General features: G+C 55.0%; 1 protein-coding gene across 39 annotated transcripts in view; it reads right to left on the bottom strand.

Annotated features, from left to right (window-relative positions):
* Window positions 1-362: 362 nt before the first annotated feature.
* Window positions 363-12,828, bottom strand: part of PCBP3 (poly(rC) binding protein 3) — a 280,894-nt gene continuing 268,428 nt past the window's right edge. For 27 of the 39 annotated variants that reach the window (XM_021935142.2, XM_021935141.2, XM_017956357.2 and 24 more), the window contains 3 exons: window positions 7,450-7,502; window positions 2,588-2,757; window positions 366-1,157 (listed from right to left, as the gene is read on the bottom strand). In XM_021935142.2, coding sequence (XP_021790834.1) covers window positions 1,121-1,157; window positions 2,588-2,757; window positions 7,450-7,502 — 260 coding nt within the window. In that variant the 3' untranslated portion in view covers window positions 366-1,120. Of the gene's footprint in view, window positions 1,158-2,586; window positions 2,758-5,630; window positions 6,590-7,449; window positions 7,503-12,828 lie in introns of those variants that run through there. The other 12 variants (XR_004183403.1, XM_031665834.1, XM_031665831.1 and 9 more) reach the window with 7 other exon arrangements.

Genomic DNA, 12,828 nt, shown 5'->3' with positions numbered 1-12,828 from the left:
GCGGACCGTCCCCAAGTGAGTGTGACGTGGACAGGCTCCACGCTGTGGAAGCACTGGGGGTCACCGGGCACAGCCTCTGGTACCCACGATGGCTGTGGGGGAGTAAGTCTCACGAATAGGAACTCGCATTTTGGTGCCTGGGCAAGAATGGTGTTTTTGTGTTTGTCATTTTAAGTAGTTTTGCCAAAGTACAAACAGAAGTGCTTATGTGTGTTGTGGAAAGGGGGAATGAAATCGTATCTGTGTGTGAGAAGAAACTCAGGCTTCTCTGATAAGCACCGGGCTCAGGGCAATGTCTCCCCAGGGGAAGGACATGCTGGGGCCTGGGTGCATTGGGGGGCACAGAGACAAGCCAGAGCCGGTGAGGAGGGGCCACGACATTTATTGAACTCTGAGGAGCACAGAGGGGCTCCCTGGCGCGTCTGTGCTCTCCAGCCACCCTGGAAGATGCTCAGGGGACCCCGATGCCTTCCCAGCACGCGGCATCTCTGTGGAGGCAGGGCCCCCAGCAGGCTCCGCCCTCCACCCCACTCCTGAGGTCAGAGCCTCAACATCCTCCACAACCCTCCTCTCCTGGTGCTCCCCGTGGGTGGTGCTCCCCATGGGTGGCAGGAGAGCCACCCCTGATTCCAGCACACAACCTGGGGCAGAAACTCGAGCCCAGATGGCACTGGCTCTGAGGGGAAACTGAGTCAGCACAGCAGGGCTGTGTGAGACAGGAGGGGTCTCAGGCAACAGTTCTGGACAGTTCTGATGGTGGAGGAGAATGCTAGACAGGAAGTGCTGTCGGAACGCCGACCCAGCTCCTAAGACAGACAGCTACGCTGACACCAAGGAACAATATTTCTAAAATAATTAACACTGCATGCCGGTGCATGGGCAGACTGGAGCGTTGTAAGTCATAAATAACACTGAAGGGGGGACTCGGCGGAGCCTGCAGCCTCTGTGGAGAGTGGCTGTGTGCACGGGTGTGTTTCTCCATGGCATACGTCCTTTTGTTAATTGAGAAAACCTCTCTATTGTATCTGTGAGGCAGGGAAGGTGGGCTGTACAGAGTGCGAGAGCCGGGGGCCTTGGGCTCTGGCAGGTGGGTGACGTCGGGGGAGGGTGCTGGGTAGGATTAGAGCGTGCCCATCCCGGTGACCTCGGACGTCAGCCTAGAACAAAGGCAGGAGAGGGAGAGATGGTCACAATGAACATCCTCATCAGTGGGCAGACGTGAGGCTGGGCTGTGTGGCCTCTGTGCTCGCTGGGACAGGCTGTCCCGGTCAGCTCAGAAGTTCTGAGCTGGAGACCACAGCAGAGCACACACGCCTCTTCTCCGCCCTGGTCCCCGCATGCCCGTCACCACGTCAGGTGTGTGAGCCAGCCCTGCATGGGGGCTTGAGGCCTTCCCCGTATGGAGCCTCCCATGCAGCCCCGGGTCTGCCCTTGGGGGTGCACAAGGGCTTCCCAGTCTCACACTTGGCATCTGAGAAGGGGCTTTGGTTGCCACAGGAGTGAGCGTATGTGGGTAAGAGCCATCTGGCCCCAAGCACAGGTCCCAGTGGGGCTGTCAGTGATGTGGTCGGGCAGGTGGGAGCCTCCCTGACCAGCCCCATCCCCAGGCTTGCCCTGGGTTTGCCAACAATGCGCTTTGCTCAGCCTCCCGCCCATGGGCCTGCAGCCACAGGGATGGAAAGAGGCCCAACCTGGCTCTGGATCAAGGCAGAAGCCCACGGGGGCATCAGTGGGTAAAGTCAGGGGGGCTCCTGGTCCTCTCCAGGCAGCCCCTCACCCACTCACTGAGCGCGCAGATAGCAGAAGGGCCCACACAGGGCTGTGTCCACCCAGAGACCCCTCCCCTTCCCTCCCCTCCCCTTTCCTCCCACAAGCCCAGCTTAGGGCTCTTCCAGGAGGACATCCTTGGGGAGGGAGGAGGGATGTTCCCTACATCAGAGGCGGGGCTGGTGGTGCAGCGTGCCTGGCTGGGGGGCTGGTGGTGTGGTGTGTCGGGCAGGCGTGGGTGCTGGTGGTACGACCTGCCTGGCGGGGTGGCTGGTGGTACAGCCTGCCTGGCAGGGGTGGGGCACTGGCCTGAGGCCAAGTCGGGTATAGTCACAGGGACCCAGGTGGCTTCAGACCCTCCCATGTGCACCAGGGACCCACAGAAGGAAGCGGCCTGCAGAGTCCTTTCCTGCCTTTCCCTACACTTTTCCATGAGGATGAAAAAGGAGGCAAAACAGCAAAGTCCCCAAACATTGGTCTTTCTGGAGAGCTCTGAGTGGACAAGAGTCAGGTCTTCCAGCATAGGTTTGGCCGCCTGTCTGGGGCCACGGGAGCACCAGCCTTCCTCTCTAGCCTCTGGGATCATCCCTGGAGACACTTTGGGTGGGAGGTCGGGAGAGTGAGGTGGCCTCATGTCTACATGAAGGCTGTCGCCATCCCATCCTGTCCCCACTATCCGGCCTGGAGCAGAGGGGACAGAGCGGGAGGCAGAGTGTGGCCCAGACCGTGCCTCCTCCCACCCCCGACTGTCCAGGTGATGTAACACCAGCTGGCGCGTCCCTTTCCGGGCGTCTCTCAGAGGCCCTTGGGAGCTGCTCACCTGGCGTTGATGAGATACTGGGCAAGGCTGATGTTGGCCGGGGTCCCCGTGATGGTGATCTGACGCTCTGATGACCCTTCAGTGGCGTTGGCGATTTTGATCTGAGCTCCAGACATCTGTCGAATTTCATTGATTTTGGTCCCTTGGCGTCCAATTATGCAGCCTATTAGCTAGAAACAAGGACAGGGGGATTTCTTAGAGAAGAGCCCGAGCCAGCCCCTGAAGACTGTGGGCAGTGTGCCCGAGGGGCCTGTGGGACGGGCCGCCAGCCTTGGACTCTGCCCCAAGCCCTGAGTGCAACACCCTGGAGAGGTCCCGCCCACACCTGCCTACAGGTGGTACCTGATCCAGGCCACCTGCCCGAGGTCAGGCTAAGAGCACCTGTGCCTCTGCTGGCCCCTCTCAGAGCCGCCCTGCTCCCCGCTCCTGTGGGAGGTCCACCAAGCCAAGAGGCCACAGTCACTCGGCCTGGGCGGTCCACACTGGTCACCCCGGGGTCCAGGAGCGACCCACAGGTGGCAGCCAGGGGCTGAGCAGGGAGGCTCTACCACGGCCTGGCGGCGTCTTCTTGGCTGCATCCCAGGAAGACCAGTTCTGCCCAGACAGGCAGCATCACAAATGCTCAAAAAGAAATGTGTGCTTGAAGCCAGAGCAAAACTCACTGCTGCCTAAAACTTAGCTTTTGCTGAACTTAGGTGAAACTCTGAGGCCATTCAGGCGCCTCCTTTCATTCTCCCTTTGGGACCCCTGTTTAAAGATGGAACACAGTGGCCTCTGGCCAAGGCGGTCATCAAGAATGAGGGTGCTCCTTGAAGTAGCTGAGGGAGGAGGGGGGTGTATGGAGCAGCCATGAGGGGCCTCAGGGACAACTCGGGCCCCCAGAGAAGACTGCACAGGAGCCAGTGGCATCTCTCAATGCCCACCACTGGACGGAAGTCCCTTCATGCACGCACAGGCCACCGATGAGAGCTCTGGAGCTTGGACAGGAAAGAGAAGTAGCCAGACCTGTGGCAGAGAGAGCCCGAGACTGGAAGGTACCTGGCACAGGGCGCCAGGAGGGCAACTGGGCACACAGGTCCCTGAGGGCCCTCAGGCGGAGTCCACTTCCACCTCCCTTGAGGCTGCTAGGCTGTCAGAACGGTGGTGAAATTGAGTGACAGGAGCAGGTTTCTGTCCTTACGCCAGTGAGATGCTGGGTGGAAGGGCTGGGCCGGGCCATGTGGCGGCATGCAGGAGGGACGTCCACTTCCAAGCGTGACGGGGCTCAATCTGTGGTGTGAGCAGCAGCTCCATGGTGGGACACAGCTGCCCTGCCAGTCAGCCCCCGCCCCTGAGGAGACCTACGGTGTCTCAACTCTGTTCACCTTAGAGGCCGTCTCTGCTGGTTACTTAGGAAATGACAGCTGTCTTACTAGACTACAGAACCCTCAGTCTTTGCAGACATCTACAGAGACCCCCACTCTAGAGAATCCAGGGCTGCTGGGAGTCCTCTATCTCCTGCTGCATCTCTGGGCTCCACCCACACCTCTCAGGCCCCACCCACATCTCCCAGGCCCCACCCACATCTCCCAAGGCCCCACCCACAGTCCAGCCCTCTCCCTGCTCACACCTGTGTGTGGTGTTCAGTGTGCCCCTGGGGTCAGGAGGGTGGTTTCCTCATCGGCACAAAGCCACATTTACCGGCCTGGCTGCATCCTCCTCCCTGGTGGCAGGGAGATCTGAAGGGCTCATCTCTGATGGGGGCCAGGGACAGCAGCACGGCCGCATGGGGAGGGGGAATGTGGCTGACTCGGTAGCATGACCACAGGTCCCTGTAAGATGCCAACATCCAGGAGGGAGAGCTCCTGGGCTTTCGCACTGCCCCACTTCCTGTACCCCTCCTTGGCCAGCACGCAGCCAGCTTTCCTCCTAGCACTTCCTGCGCTGGAGTGCGTGGTATCTGCTGAAGTGCACACCACTGAGAGCCTTGTGCACGTATGCTGCTGGATCTCTCCTCAGAGCCTGCTGGAGGAAGTATCTCCCTGCCCCTCCCGCACAAAGTGCCTACCCTTTTCTCTTAACCATCTGCCCGTCTTCCAACTGCCTCATGCCAGCTGTGCCCTGGCACGCATTCCCCTCCTGCTCTCACCCCGCCCTCTCCCTCTGCTCCCTGCGATGTGCTGCTCAGGGTGCCCCTCTCCCCAGGCTCTGGAGGATGCTGCCTTTGCCACAGGCCTTTCCCCTCCTCTGCACACAGCTGTGGGGTCTGAATGCTGATGGGACATCATTGAGCCACCAAGGCATGCCCACCTCACCATAAATGCCAAGGTGAACAGCACTGTGATTTCTGTACCGGCACTCTCCGCCATCAGAAGGGAATGTGGGGAGGTCGGACCTCCTTCACCTGCCCTGCCCTAGGCTGGCTGGCTCAGTGAAGGGGAAGATGGCTTCTAGGCTGAGCTCTGCAGCCCAAGGGCACCTCCCACCTGGCCCCACCTGCACCTGTGAACCCTGCCAGCAGTTAGCAGACTCCTCGCCTCCTCTCATCCTCGTGTGCCTCCATTACAAATTCAAAGAAGAACGACAGAAATATTCTGAAATAACGTGGCCCCTCCTAATCAGATGTCAATGCCAAATTCCACTGGAACTGTGGTGACACCTCCCACTGCAGCCTCTCCTCCTAGAGACCACTGTTAGACACCTTAGATTCCTTTCCCCAGCAGAAGGCCTGGCTGATTCTGCAGCTGAGAACCAGGGAAAGGGGCATGAGCTTTGGTGGGTGGGTGACTGTTGCTTAGGGCAGAGTAGGGGTGACCACAGGCACCACAGTCTGCATGGCCAAGAGCAAGCACTGAAATAGGCATCGAGGAAAGCCCACAGTGATCGTCAGAAAGGGAACCAAAGGCCTGGGGCCCCTGGACCGCCCTGTGTCCCCACTGGCCGTGCTGGGGAGCCTGCGAGTCTCAGGAGTCCTTGCCTCCAAGCAATGTCTTTCTGCAGGAACCCTGAGGCAGCATGATCCAACTGTGACCAAGAGACGGACGTGAACGAGATGACAGGCAAGTTCAGAACAAGCACACCATTTTATTTCTTCCTTTTCTCCAAGAAGGTAGCAGGCAGCCACCACGTGAGGAACATCAGCTTTGGTGCAGCCCAGATACATCCCCCATGAAGTCTGGGGGTGCTGGTGAAAGCCCCTGACAGTGCCATCAACAGCTTTTTCCATGAAGAAGCATGGAAGACTACGCCCAAATGCACTGGGATAAGAAGCTGCCTTCCTTCTGAGAAGTGGGTCTCTTCCCTAGGAAGATCACCAGGAGGAGGATGGGAAGTGAGTGGTGAAGAGCTGGGAAAACCAGCATCCGTCTGTACAAAGGGGACCCCAGGAAACAGGTTGACCAGCTCTCCAAAGATGACTCATCCTCTTAAAGCTCATTCCCGTTTTAAATGAGTGTTTGGATAAGACCAAACCTGGTGTTGGTGAACACGATTCACTAAAGGAGGAAAACCCCACAGGAAAAGCCTGCTGGCTTTACTATCTGGAGGGAAAGACTCAGGAGGATGCCAGAAGCCGCATGCTCAAGGAACCACCGCAGTGAGGGAAAGGGTTGAGGAAAAGTCCCCTCTCTCCAAGAATGCAAGGACCAGTTGGCTGTGCCACCCCACACCTGGGCAGATGGCTCTGTGCTGCTGCCTTTCAAGTTGGGCCAACCTTAGAAATCCTCGGGGATGCCAGAAGGCTGGACCACAATGCTGCCTGGAGGGTGAGTGTCCTGAGCTTCTGTTAGCAGACATGGGGACTCTGTCCCTGACCAGCAACTGGGACAGAAGGCCTAGAGTGCACATTGCCACGAGGGGCTCAAATGAGATGGCTCTTCAGGCGGGTGAGTGGCACCAGCCAGAAAGCCTCATGATCCGCTCCTCTGGTGACCCTGCTCTCTTCTGCCTCTTTTTCTCCCGCTCCACTGTCCATCTTCCACACACAGGACTGGTGATCTCCCTGAACTGCCAAATCTGTGCTTCCTATGGTCAGTTTGTATGAAAGGAAGGAACAGGGCTTAGAATTCCTGCCCAGCGGGTGTAAAGGGGGGCAGAACAGTGAAGGTTCCCAAAATCCACAGCTCTAGGGCAGAAAAGGCTGCTGGACGCTCGAGCTATAAGTGGGGCAGCCATCTCCACAGCCCATACAGGGACTCTGCTTGCTGCTCTGGCAGCTATCCCTCAAGGACATATGGCCCATGCCCTACCTGGTCTCTCAGTCTGTGGATAAGTCAAGCATTCAGAGAATAGTCCTCACTATCCTCAGGACCCATGCTTACTCTGGGGAGGACTGAGTGTGTTGAGGGGAGCTCGTAAGGCCACATCCTCAGGTATGCTTATGGCATGAACAGACTGAGGGGTGCTAGAAGAAATCTAGACAAGTCTGTGACATCCAACCAACTTCAGGTCTGTTGGAGCCAACTCATGGAGAATCCCAAACCTCCTAAGGGGCCAGGGCCCATGGAGATAATACTGTGGGTGGGTCCACTCTAGAGCATTCCTGGGCCACCTTGTTCTTCAAGGTTTGACCCATACCAGGGCAGTGCCTCCACAGCAACATGGGTTCTCAGCCCAACTCTCATCTGACTACTGATTAATATCTGAAGTCCCCTTTAGCCTGCTGCTTGTTCAACATATTAGGGATATAAAAGCACACAACTTTTTATGGGCATTAAACCCACTTTAAAAAGGAAAGGAGGGAGAACGCAGATCAAACAGTGGGGTTGGGGTGGTGAAGGCATCACCAAGCAGTGGGTCCCTCTGCACAAAGGACAGCAGAGCTGACAGCCACTTGTGCCTAGTGTTTCCACCCAGGGACAGGCGGGTACGGGGGGCATACTCACATCATTGGGAATGGTGAGCTCATGAGTGCTGGCCGGTGGGCTGGCGTCCAGACCTGGGCATACCAAGGGGACATGGTTAGGCTGGTGGAAGGCTGCTAACAGTCACACCCCAGTGCCCCCACTCTCCTGGTTCAAGTGAGACAGGGCTGTAGAGCTGGCCCAAGTGTGAGGGTCAGCACAGCCCAGAGGGTGAGGACCCTGTGAGCTTTCGGTCCGAAACTGCCACCCAACTTCCTTAGTCCCAACTTCTCTCAAAAGAAGGAAAGAGAGACTTAAGCAGGATATTTTCTTTTTTTTCATTTTGTGCACAGTGTGACTTCACTCCCCTGTCATGTTTGTATGCTCTCTTGTGACACCTTGGAAGGCCACCCTGGTGGGCCCCCGGCTGAAGGGCAGGGCCACCCAGCATGTCTCAGGGTCTCTGTGCAGCACCCAGGGCACAGGCCATGCTGGTCACACTGATGCTGAGTGCCCATTTTCCCTTAGTTCTCAGGAGACCCCACTGGTTCTGAGGCCCACACCACTCTACCCAACAGTGGCCCACCTCCCTGTGACACCCTCTGGCCTGCTGCATGGGACAGCAGATGGCAGAGCACACAAAGTTGCCTCTCATTCCGATTCTGATGTAACTCTGTCCAGAGGCCCCTGCACATAGCCTGGCTCAGACAGCTCAGGCCCACCAGGCAGTTCTTCCAAATTGGAGCAAGGAGATTCAATAGCATCACTGAGCCAAAAAAGAAGTGCTAGGGCCAATGAAAAGCTGCATATTTCTATATAGATATCTTTCTCTGTTGAAGAGTGACGATATGGGTCTAATTGATCATCAAGCCTGAGCTTTTATATTTACAAATCTCCACTTAGTACCATCAGATAAAAGACAACCTCTCAGAGTTCAAGTCCAAGATTTGCTCTTGCTTGGAGGCTGCAAGCCTCATGAGTGTTGGCACAGGAGGGGCAGGGCCAGAGGCCTGCTGTGCTCTTCATGCTCAGCATTTCCATTTCCTGGACAAGTGGCGGCTCCAACCTGCAAGTCTAACGCTGACACTCTGCTCTTCCCCTTGCAGGCCCCACATGGTTCTTGTGACTCGGATTCTGCAGCTCAGCCTGGGCCCTGGAAACCGCAGGATCCACCCCTCCTAACCATCACAGGCCCGGCTGATGTACCTTCAGAATACCCCAGACTGGGAAGCCCTCCTCCCACCCACATGCTCCCCTGTTGCTGGTTCCTGCCTCTGCTGTGCCCCTTAGCCTAGGTTCCAGACAGACCAGAGGGCTCCCCAAAATGCATGTCCAATGGCAGTAGACTCCCAATGAGCTCCTACTTCCTCACAGCGCCTCCTGTGCCCCCCAACTCCATGTTAAAGCCACACAGCTCCTGTTCTTTCCCACCACCTCTGCCCTGCCCCCCCGTCCCTGCCAGCCACACCCTCCCTGGGCCCTGGGTGGGGCAGTCTGTCTACAATGCCACCTCTCATCTTGTCTTATGGTACTGACACCCCCAACCAGAGGATCCTCTCACTGCGACCAGCCAGTCTCCCTGGCAGGGAGTGACCCCACAGGGTAGATGCAGTCCTGTGGGGCCGTCCAGCACAGGAGGGGATCAGTTGGTGCTGAATGAACCAATTCATCTCTAATTCTCCATTATTTTTCTTTTGCACATATAAACCTAGAGTTTCTGTTCTTTATATTCTTTTAATAAAGATACTTTCAAAACAACACTTATTTGGTTATTCAACTACCTACACACATTCCATAAACAGTGATATTTAAAATGTCACTTAAAAGATTTCCTTGGTCCTGCCTGAGTCCTAGACAGGAATTCCCAAACAAAGTAGACCTTACATGAACAGAGAGCAGTGAGCCAGACCTGTTGAACTTGGGATATTTTGATTGAAGGGAGGAAAGTATGGGAAATCTTCCTAGGAGGGCACTAAAGTTAAGCAAATAATATAAAGAAATGTCTGCATAACCAGGACATTCATCTCAGGACAGCGTGGCCAATGTGTTCATTCATCTCAGGATGGCATGGCCGATGTGTTCATTCATCTCAGGACGGCATAGACCAGGTGTTCATCCCTCTCAGGAGAGCATGGCTGATAATGTTCATTCATCTCCAGAAGGCATGGCCAATGTGTTCATCCAAAGCATGGCCCAGGTGTTCATCATCTAAGGACAGCATGGCCCAGTTGTTCATTCATCTTAGGACAGCATGGCCAGTGTGTTTCATCCATCTCAAGATAGCATGGCCAATATGTTCATTCATCTCAGGATGGCATGGCTGATGTGTTCATTCATCTCAGGATGGCATGGACCAGGTGTCCATCCATCTCAGGACAGCATGACTGATGTGTTCATCCATCTCAGGACAGCAAGGCCCAGGTGTTCATTCATCTCCAGAACGAAAAGCATTTGATGTGTTCATTCATCTCAGGATGGCATGGCCCAGGTGTTCATTCATCTGAGGATCACATGGCTGATATGTTCATTCATCTCAGAATGGCATGGCCCAGGTGTTCATTCATCTCCAGGATGGCATATTCATCTGGGCGGAGTCCATTCATCTCAGGGCGGCATGTGATGTGTTCAACCATCTCAGGATGCTTGGCCCGGAGTGTTCATCCTCTCAGGACAGCATAGCCAATGTGTTCCATTCATCTCCAAGACAGCATGGCCAGTGTTTCATCCACAGCATGGCCCGGGTGTTCATCCCTCTCCAGGTTGGCATGGCCCAGGTTCGGTCATCTCAGGACAGCATGGCCGATGTGTTCATCTATCTCAAGACAGCATAGCCAATGTGTTCATTCATCTCAGGATGGCATGGCTAATGTGTTCATTCGTCTCAAGACAGCATGGCCAATGTGTTCATTCATCTCAAGATAGCATGGCTGATGTGTTCATTCATCTCGGGACAGTATGGCCGATGTGTTCATTCATCTCAGGATGGCATGGCTGCTGTGTTCATTCATCTCAGGATGGCATGGCTGATGTGTTCATCCAACTCAGGACAGCAACGCCCAGGTGTTCATCCATCTCAGGACAGCATGGCTGACGTGTTCATTCATCTCAGGACAGCATGGCCAATGTGTTCATTCATCTCAGGATGGCATGGCCGATGTGTTCATTCATCTCAGGATGGCATGGCCCAGGTGTTCATTCATCTCAGGACGGCATGGCCCAGGTGTTCAGTCATCTCAGGACGGCATGGCCGATGTGTTCGTTCATCTCAGGACAGCATGACCGTTGTGTTCATTAATCTCAGGACGGCATGGCTGATGTGTTCATTCATCTCAGGACGCCATGGACCAGGTGTTCATCCCTCTCAGGAGAGCATGGCTGATGTGTTCATTCATCTCAAGAGAGCATGGCCAATGTGTTCATCCACAGCATGGCCCAGGTGTTCATCCATCTAAGGACAGCATGGTCCAGGTGTTCATTCGTCTCAGGACAGCATGGCCAATGTGTTTCATCCATCTCAAGACAGCATGGCCAATGTGTTCATTCATCTCAGGATGTCATGGCTGATGTGCTCATTCATCTCAGGATGGCATGGACCAGGTGTCCATCCATCTCAGGACGGCATGACTGATGTGTTCATCCATCTCAGGACAGCAAGGCCCAGGTGTTCATTCATCTCAAGACAGCATGGCCGATGTGTTCATTCATCTCAGGAGGGCGTGGCCGATGTGTTCATTCATCTCAGGACGCCATGGACCAGGTGTCCATCCATCTCAGGACGGCATGGCTGATGTGTTCATCCATCTCAGGATGGCAAGGCCCAGGTGTTCATCCCTCTCAGGACAGCATGACCGATGTGTTCATTAATCTCAGGACGGCATGGCCAGTGTGTTCATTCATCTCAGGGCAGCACAGCCGAAGTGTTAATCCATCTCAAGACAGTATGGCCAATGTGTTCATTCATCTCAGGATGTCATGGCTGATGTGTTCATTCATCTCAGGACAGCATGGCCAATGTGTTCATTCACCTCAAGACAGCATGGCCGATGTGTTCATTCATCTCAGAATGGCATGGCCCAGGTGTTCACTCATCTCAGGACAGTATGGCCAATGTGTTCATTCATCTCAGGATGGCATGGCTGCTGTGTTCATTCATCACAGGATGGCATGGCTGATGTGTTCATCCAACTCAGGACAGCAAGGCCCAGGTGTTCATCCATTCTCAGGACAGCATGGCTGACGATTCGCTCATTCATCTCAGGACAAAGGGCTAATGTGCTCTGCCCATCTCAGGATGACATGGCCGATGTGTTCATTCATCTCAGGACAGCAAGGCCCAGGTGTTCATTCATCTCAGGACAGCATGGCCCAGGTGTTTGTTTATCTCAGGACGGCATGGCCATGTGTTCGTTCATCTCAGGACAGCATGACCGTTGTGTTCATTAATCTCAGGACGGCATGGCCAGTGTGTTCATTCATCTCAGGACGGCATGGACCAGGTGTTCACCCATCTCAGCACAGCACAGCGGATGTGTTCATTCATTTCAGGACGGCATGGCCCAGGTTGTTCATTCATCTCAGGACGGCATGACTGTTAAGTTCATTCATCTCAGGATGGCAAGGCCCAGGTGTTCATCCCTCTCAGGACAGCATGGCTGATGTGTTCATCCATCTCAGGATGGCAAGGCCCAGGTGTTCATCCATCTCAGGACAGCATGACCGATGTGTTCATTAATCTCAGGACGGCATGGCCAGTGTGTTCATTCATCTCAGGACGGCAAGGCCTAGGTGTTCATCCCTCTCAGGACAGCACGGCTGATGTGTTCACTCATCTCAAGAGAGCATGGCCAGTGTGTTCATCCACAGCATGGCCCAGGTTTTCATCCCTCTCAGGACACCGTGGCCCAGGTGTTCATTCATCTCAGGACAGCATGGCCGATGTGTTCATCCATCTCAGGACAGCATGGCCGATGTGTTCATCCATCTCAAGACAGCATGGCCAACGTGTTCATTCATCTCAGGATGGCATGGCTAATGTGTTCAATCATCTCAGAATGGCATGGCCCAGGTATTCATTCATCTCAGGACAGCATGGCTGATCTGTTCATTCATCTCAGGATGGCATGGACCAGATGTCCATCCATCTCAGGACGGCATGGCTGATTTGTTCATCCATCTCAGGACAGCACAGCCAATGTGTTCATTCATTTTAGGATGGCATGGCCCAGGTGTTCATTCATCTCAGGACAGCATGACGGTTGGGTTCATTCATCTCAGGACGGCATGACCAATGTGTTCATTCATCTCAGGATGGCATGGCCCAGATGAGTCTGTTTCTTATGAAGATGATGACATTCCAGACACCAGTGTAAAGGAGGCTGCCCCAACCTGCTGCCCAAGCCCACGCTGGAAGTCTCCTGGCCT

The sequence above is a fragment of the Papio anubis genome, chromosome 4, assembly GCF_008728515.1.
Source record: "Papio anubis isolate 15944 chromosome 4, Panubis1.0, whole genome shotgun sequence".
In the NCBI taxonomy this organism is placed as follows: Eukaryota; Metazoa; Chordata; class Mammalia; order Primates; family Cercopithecidae; genus Papio; species Papio anubis.
Note: the sequence above shows the minus strand (reverse complement) of the source record. Positions and strands in the feature narration are given on the sequence as shown.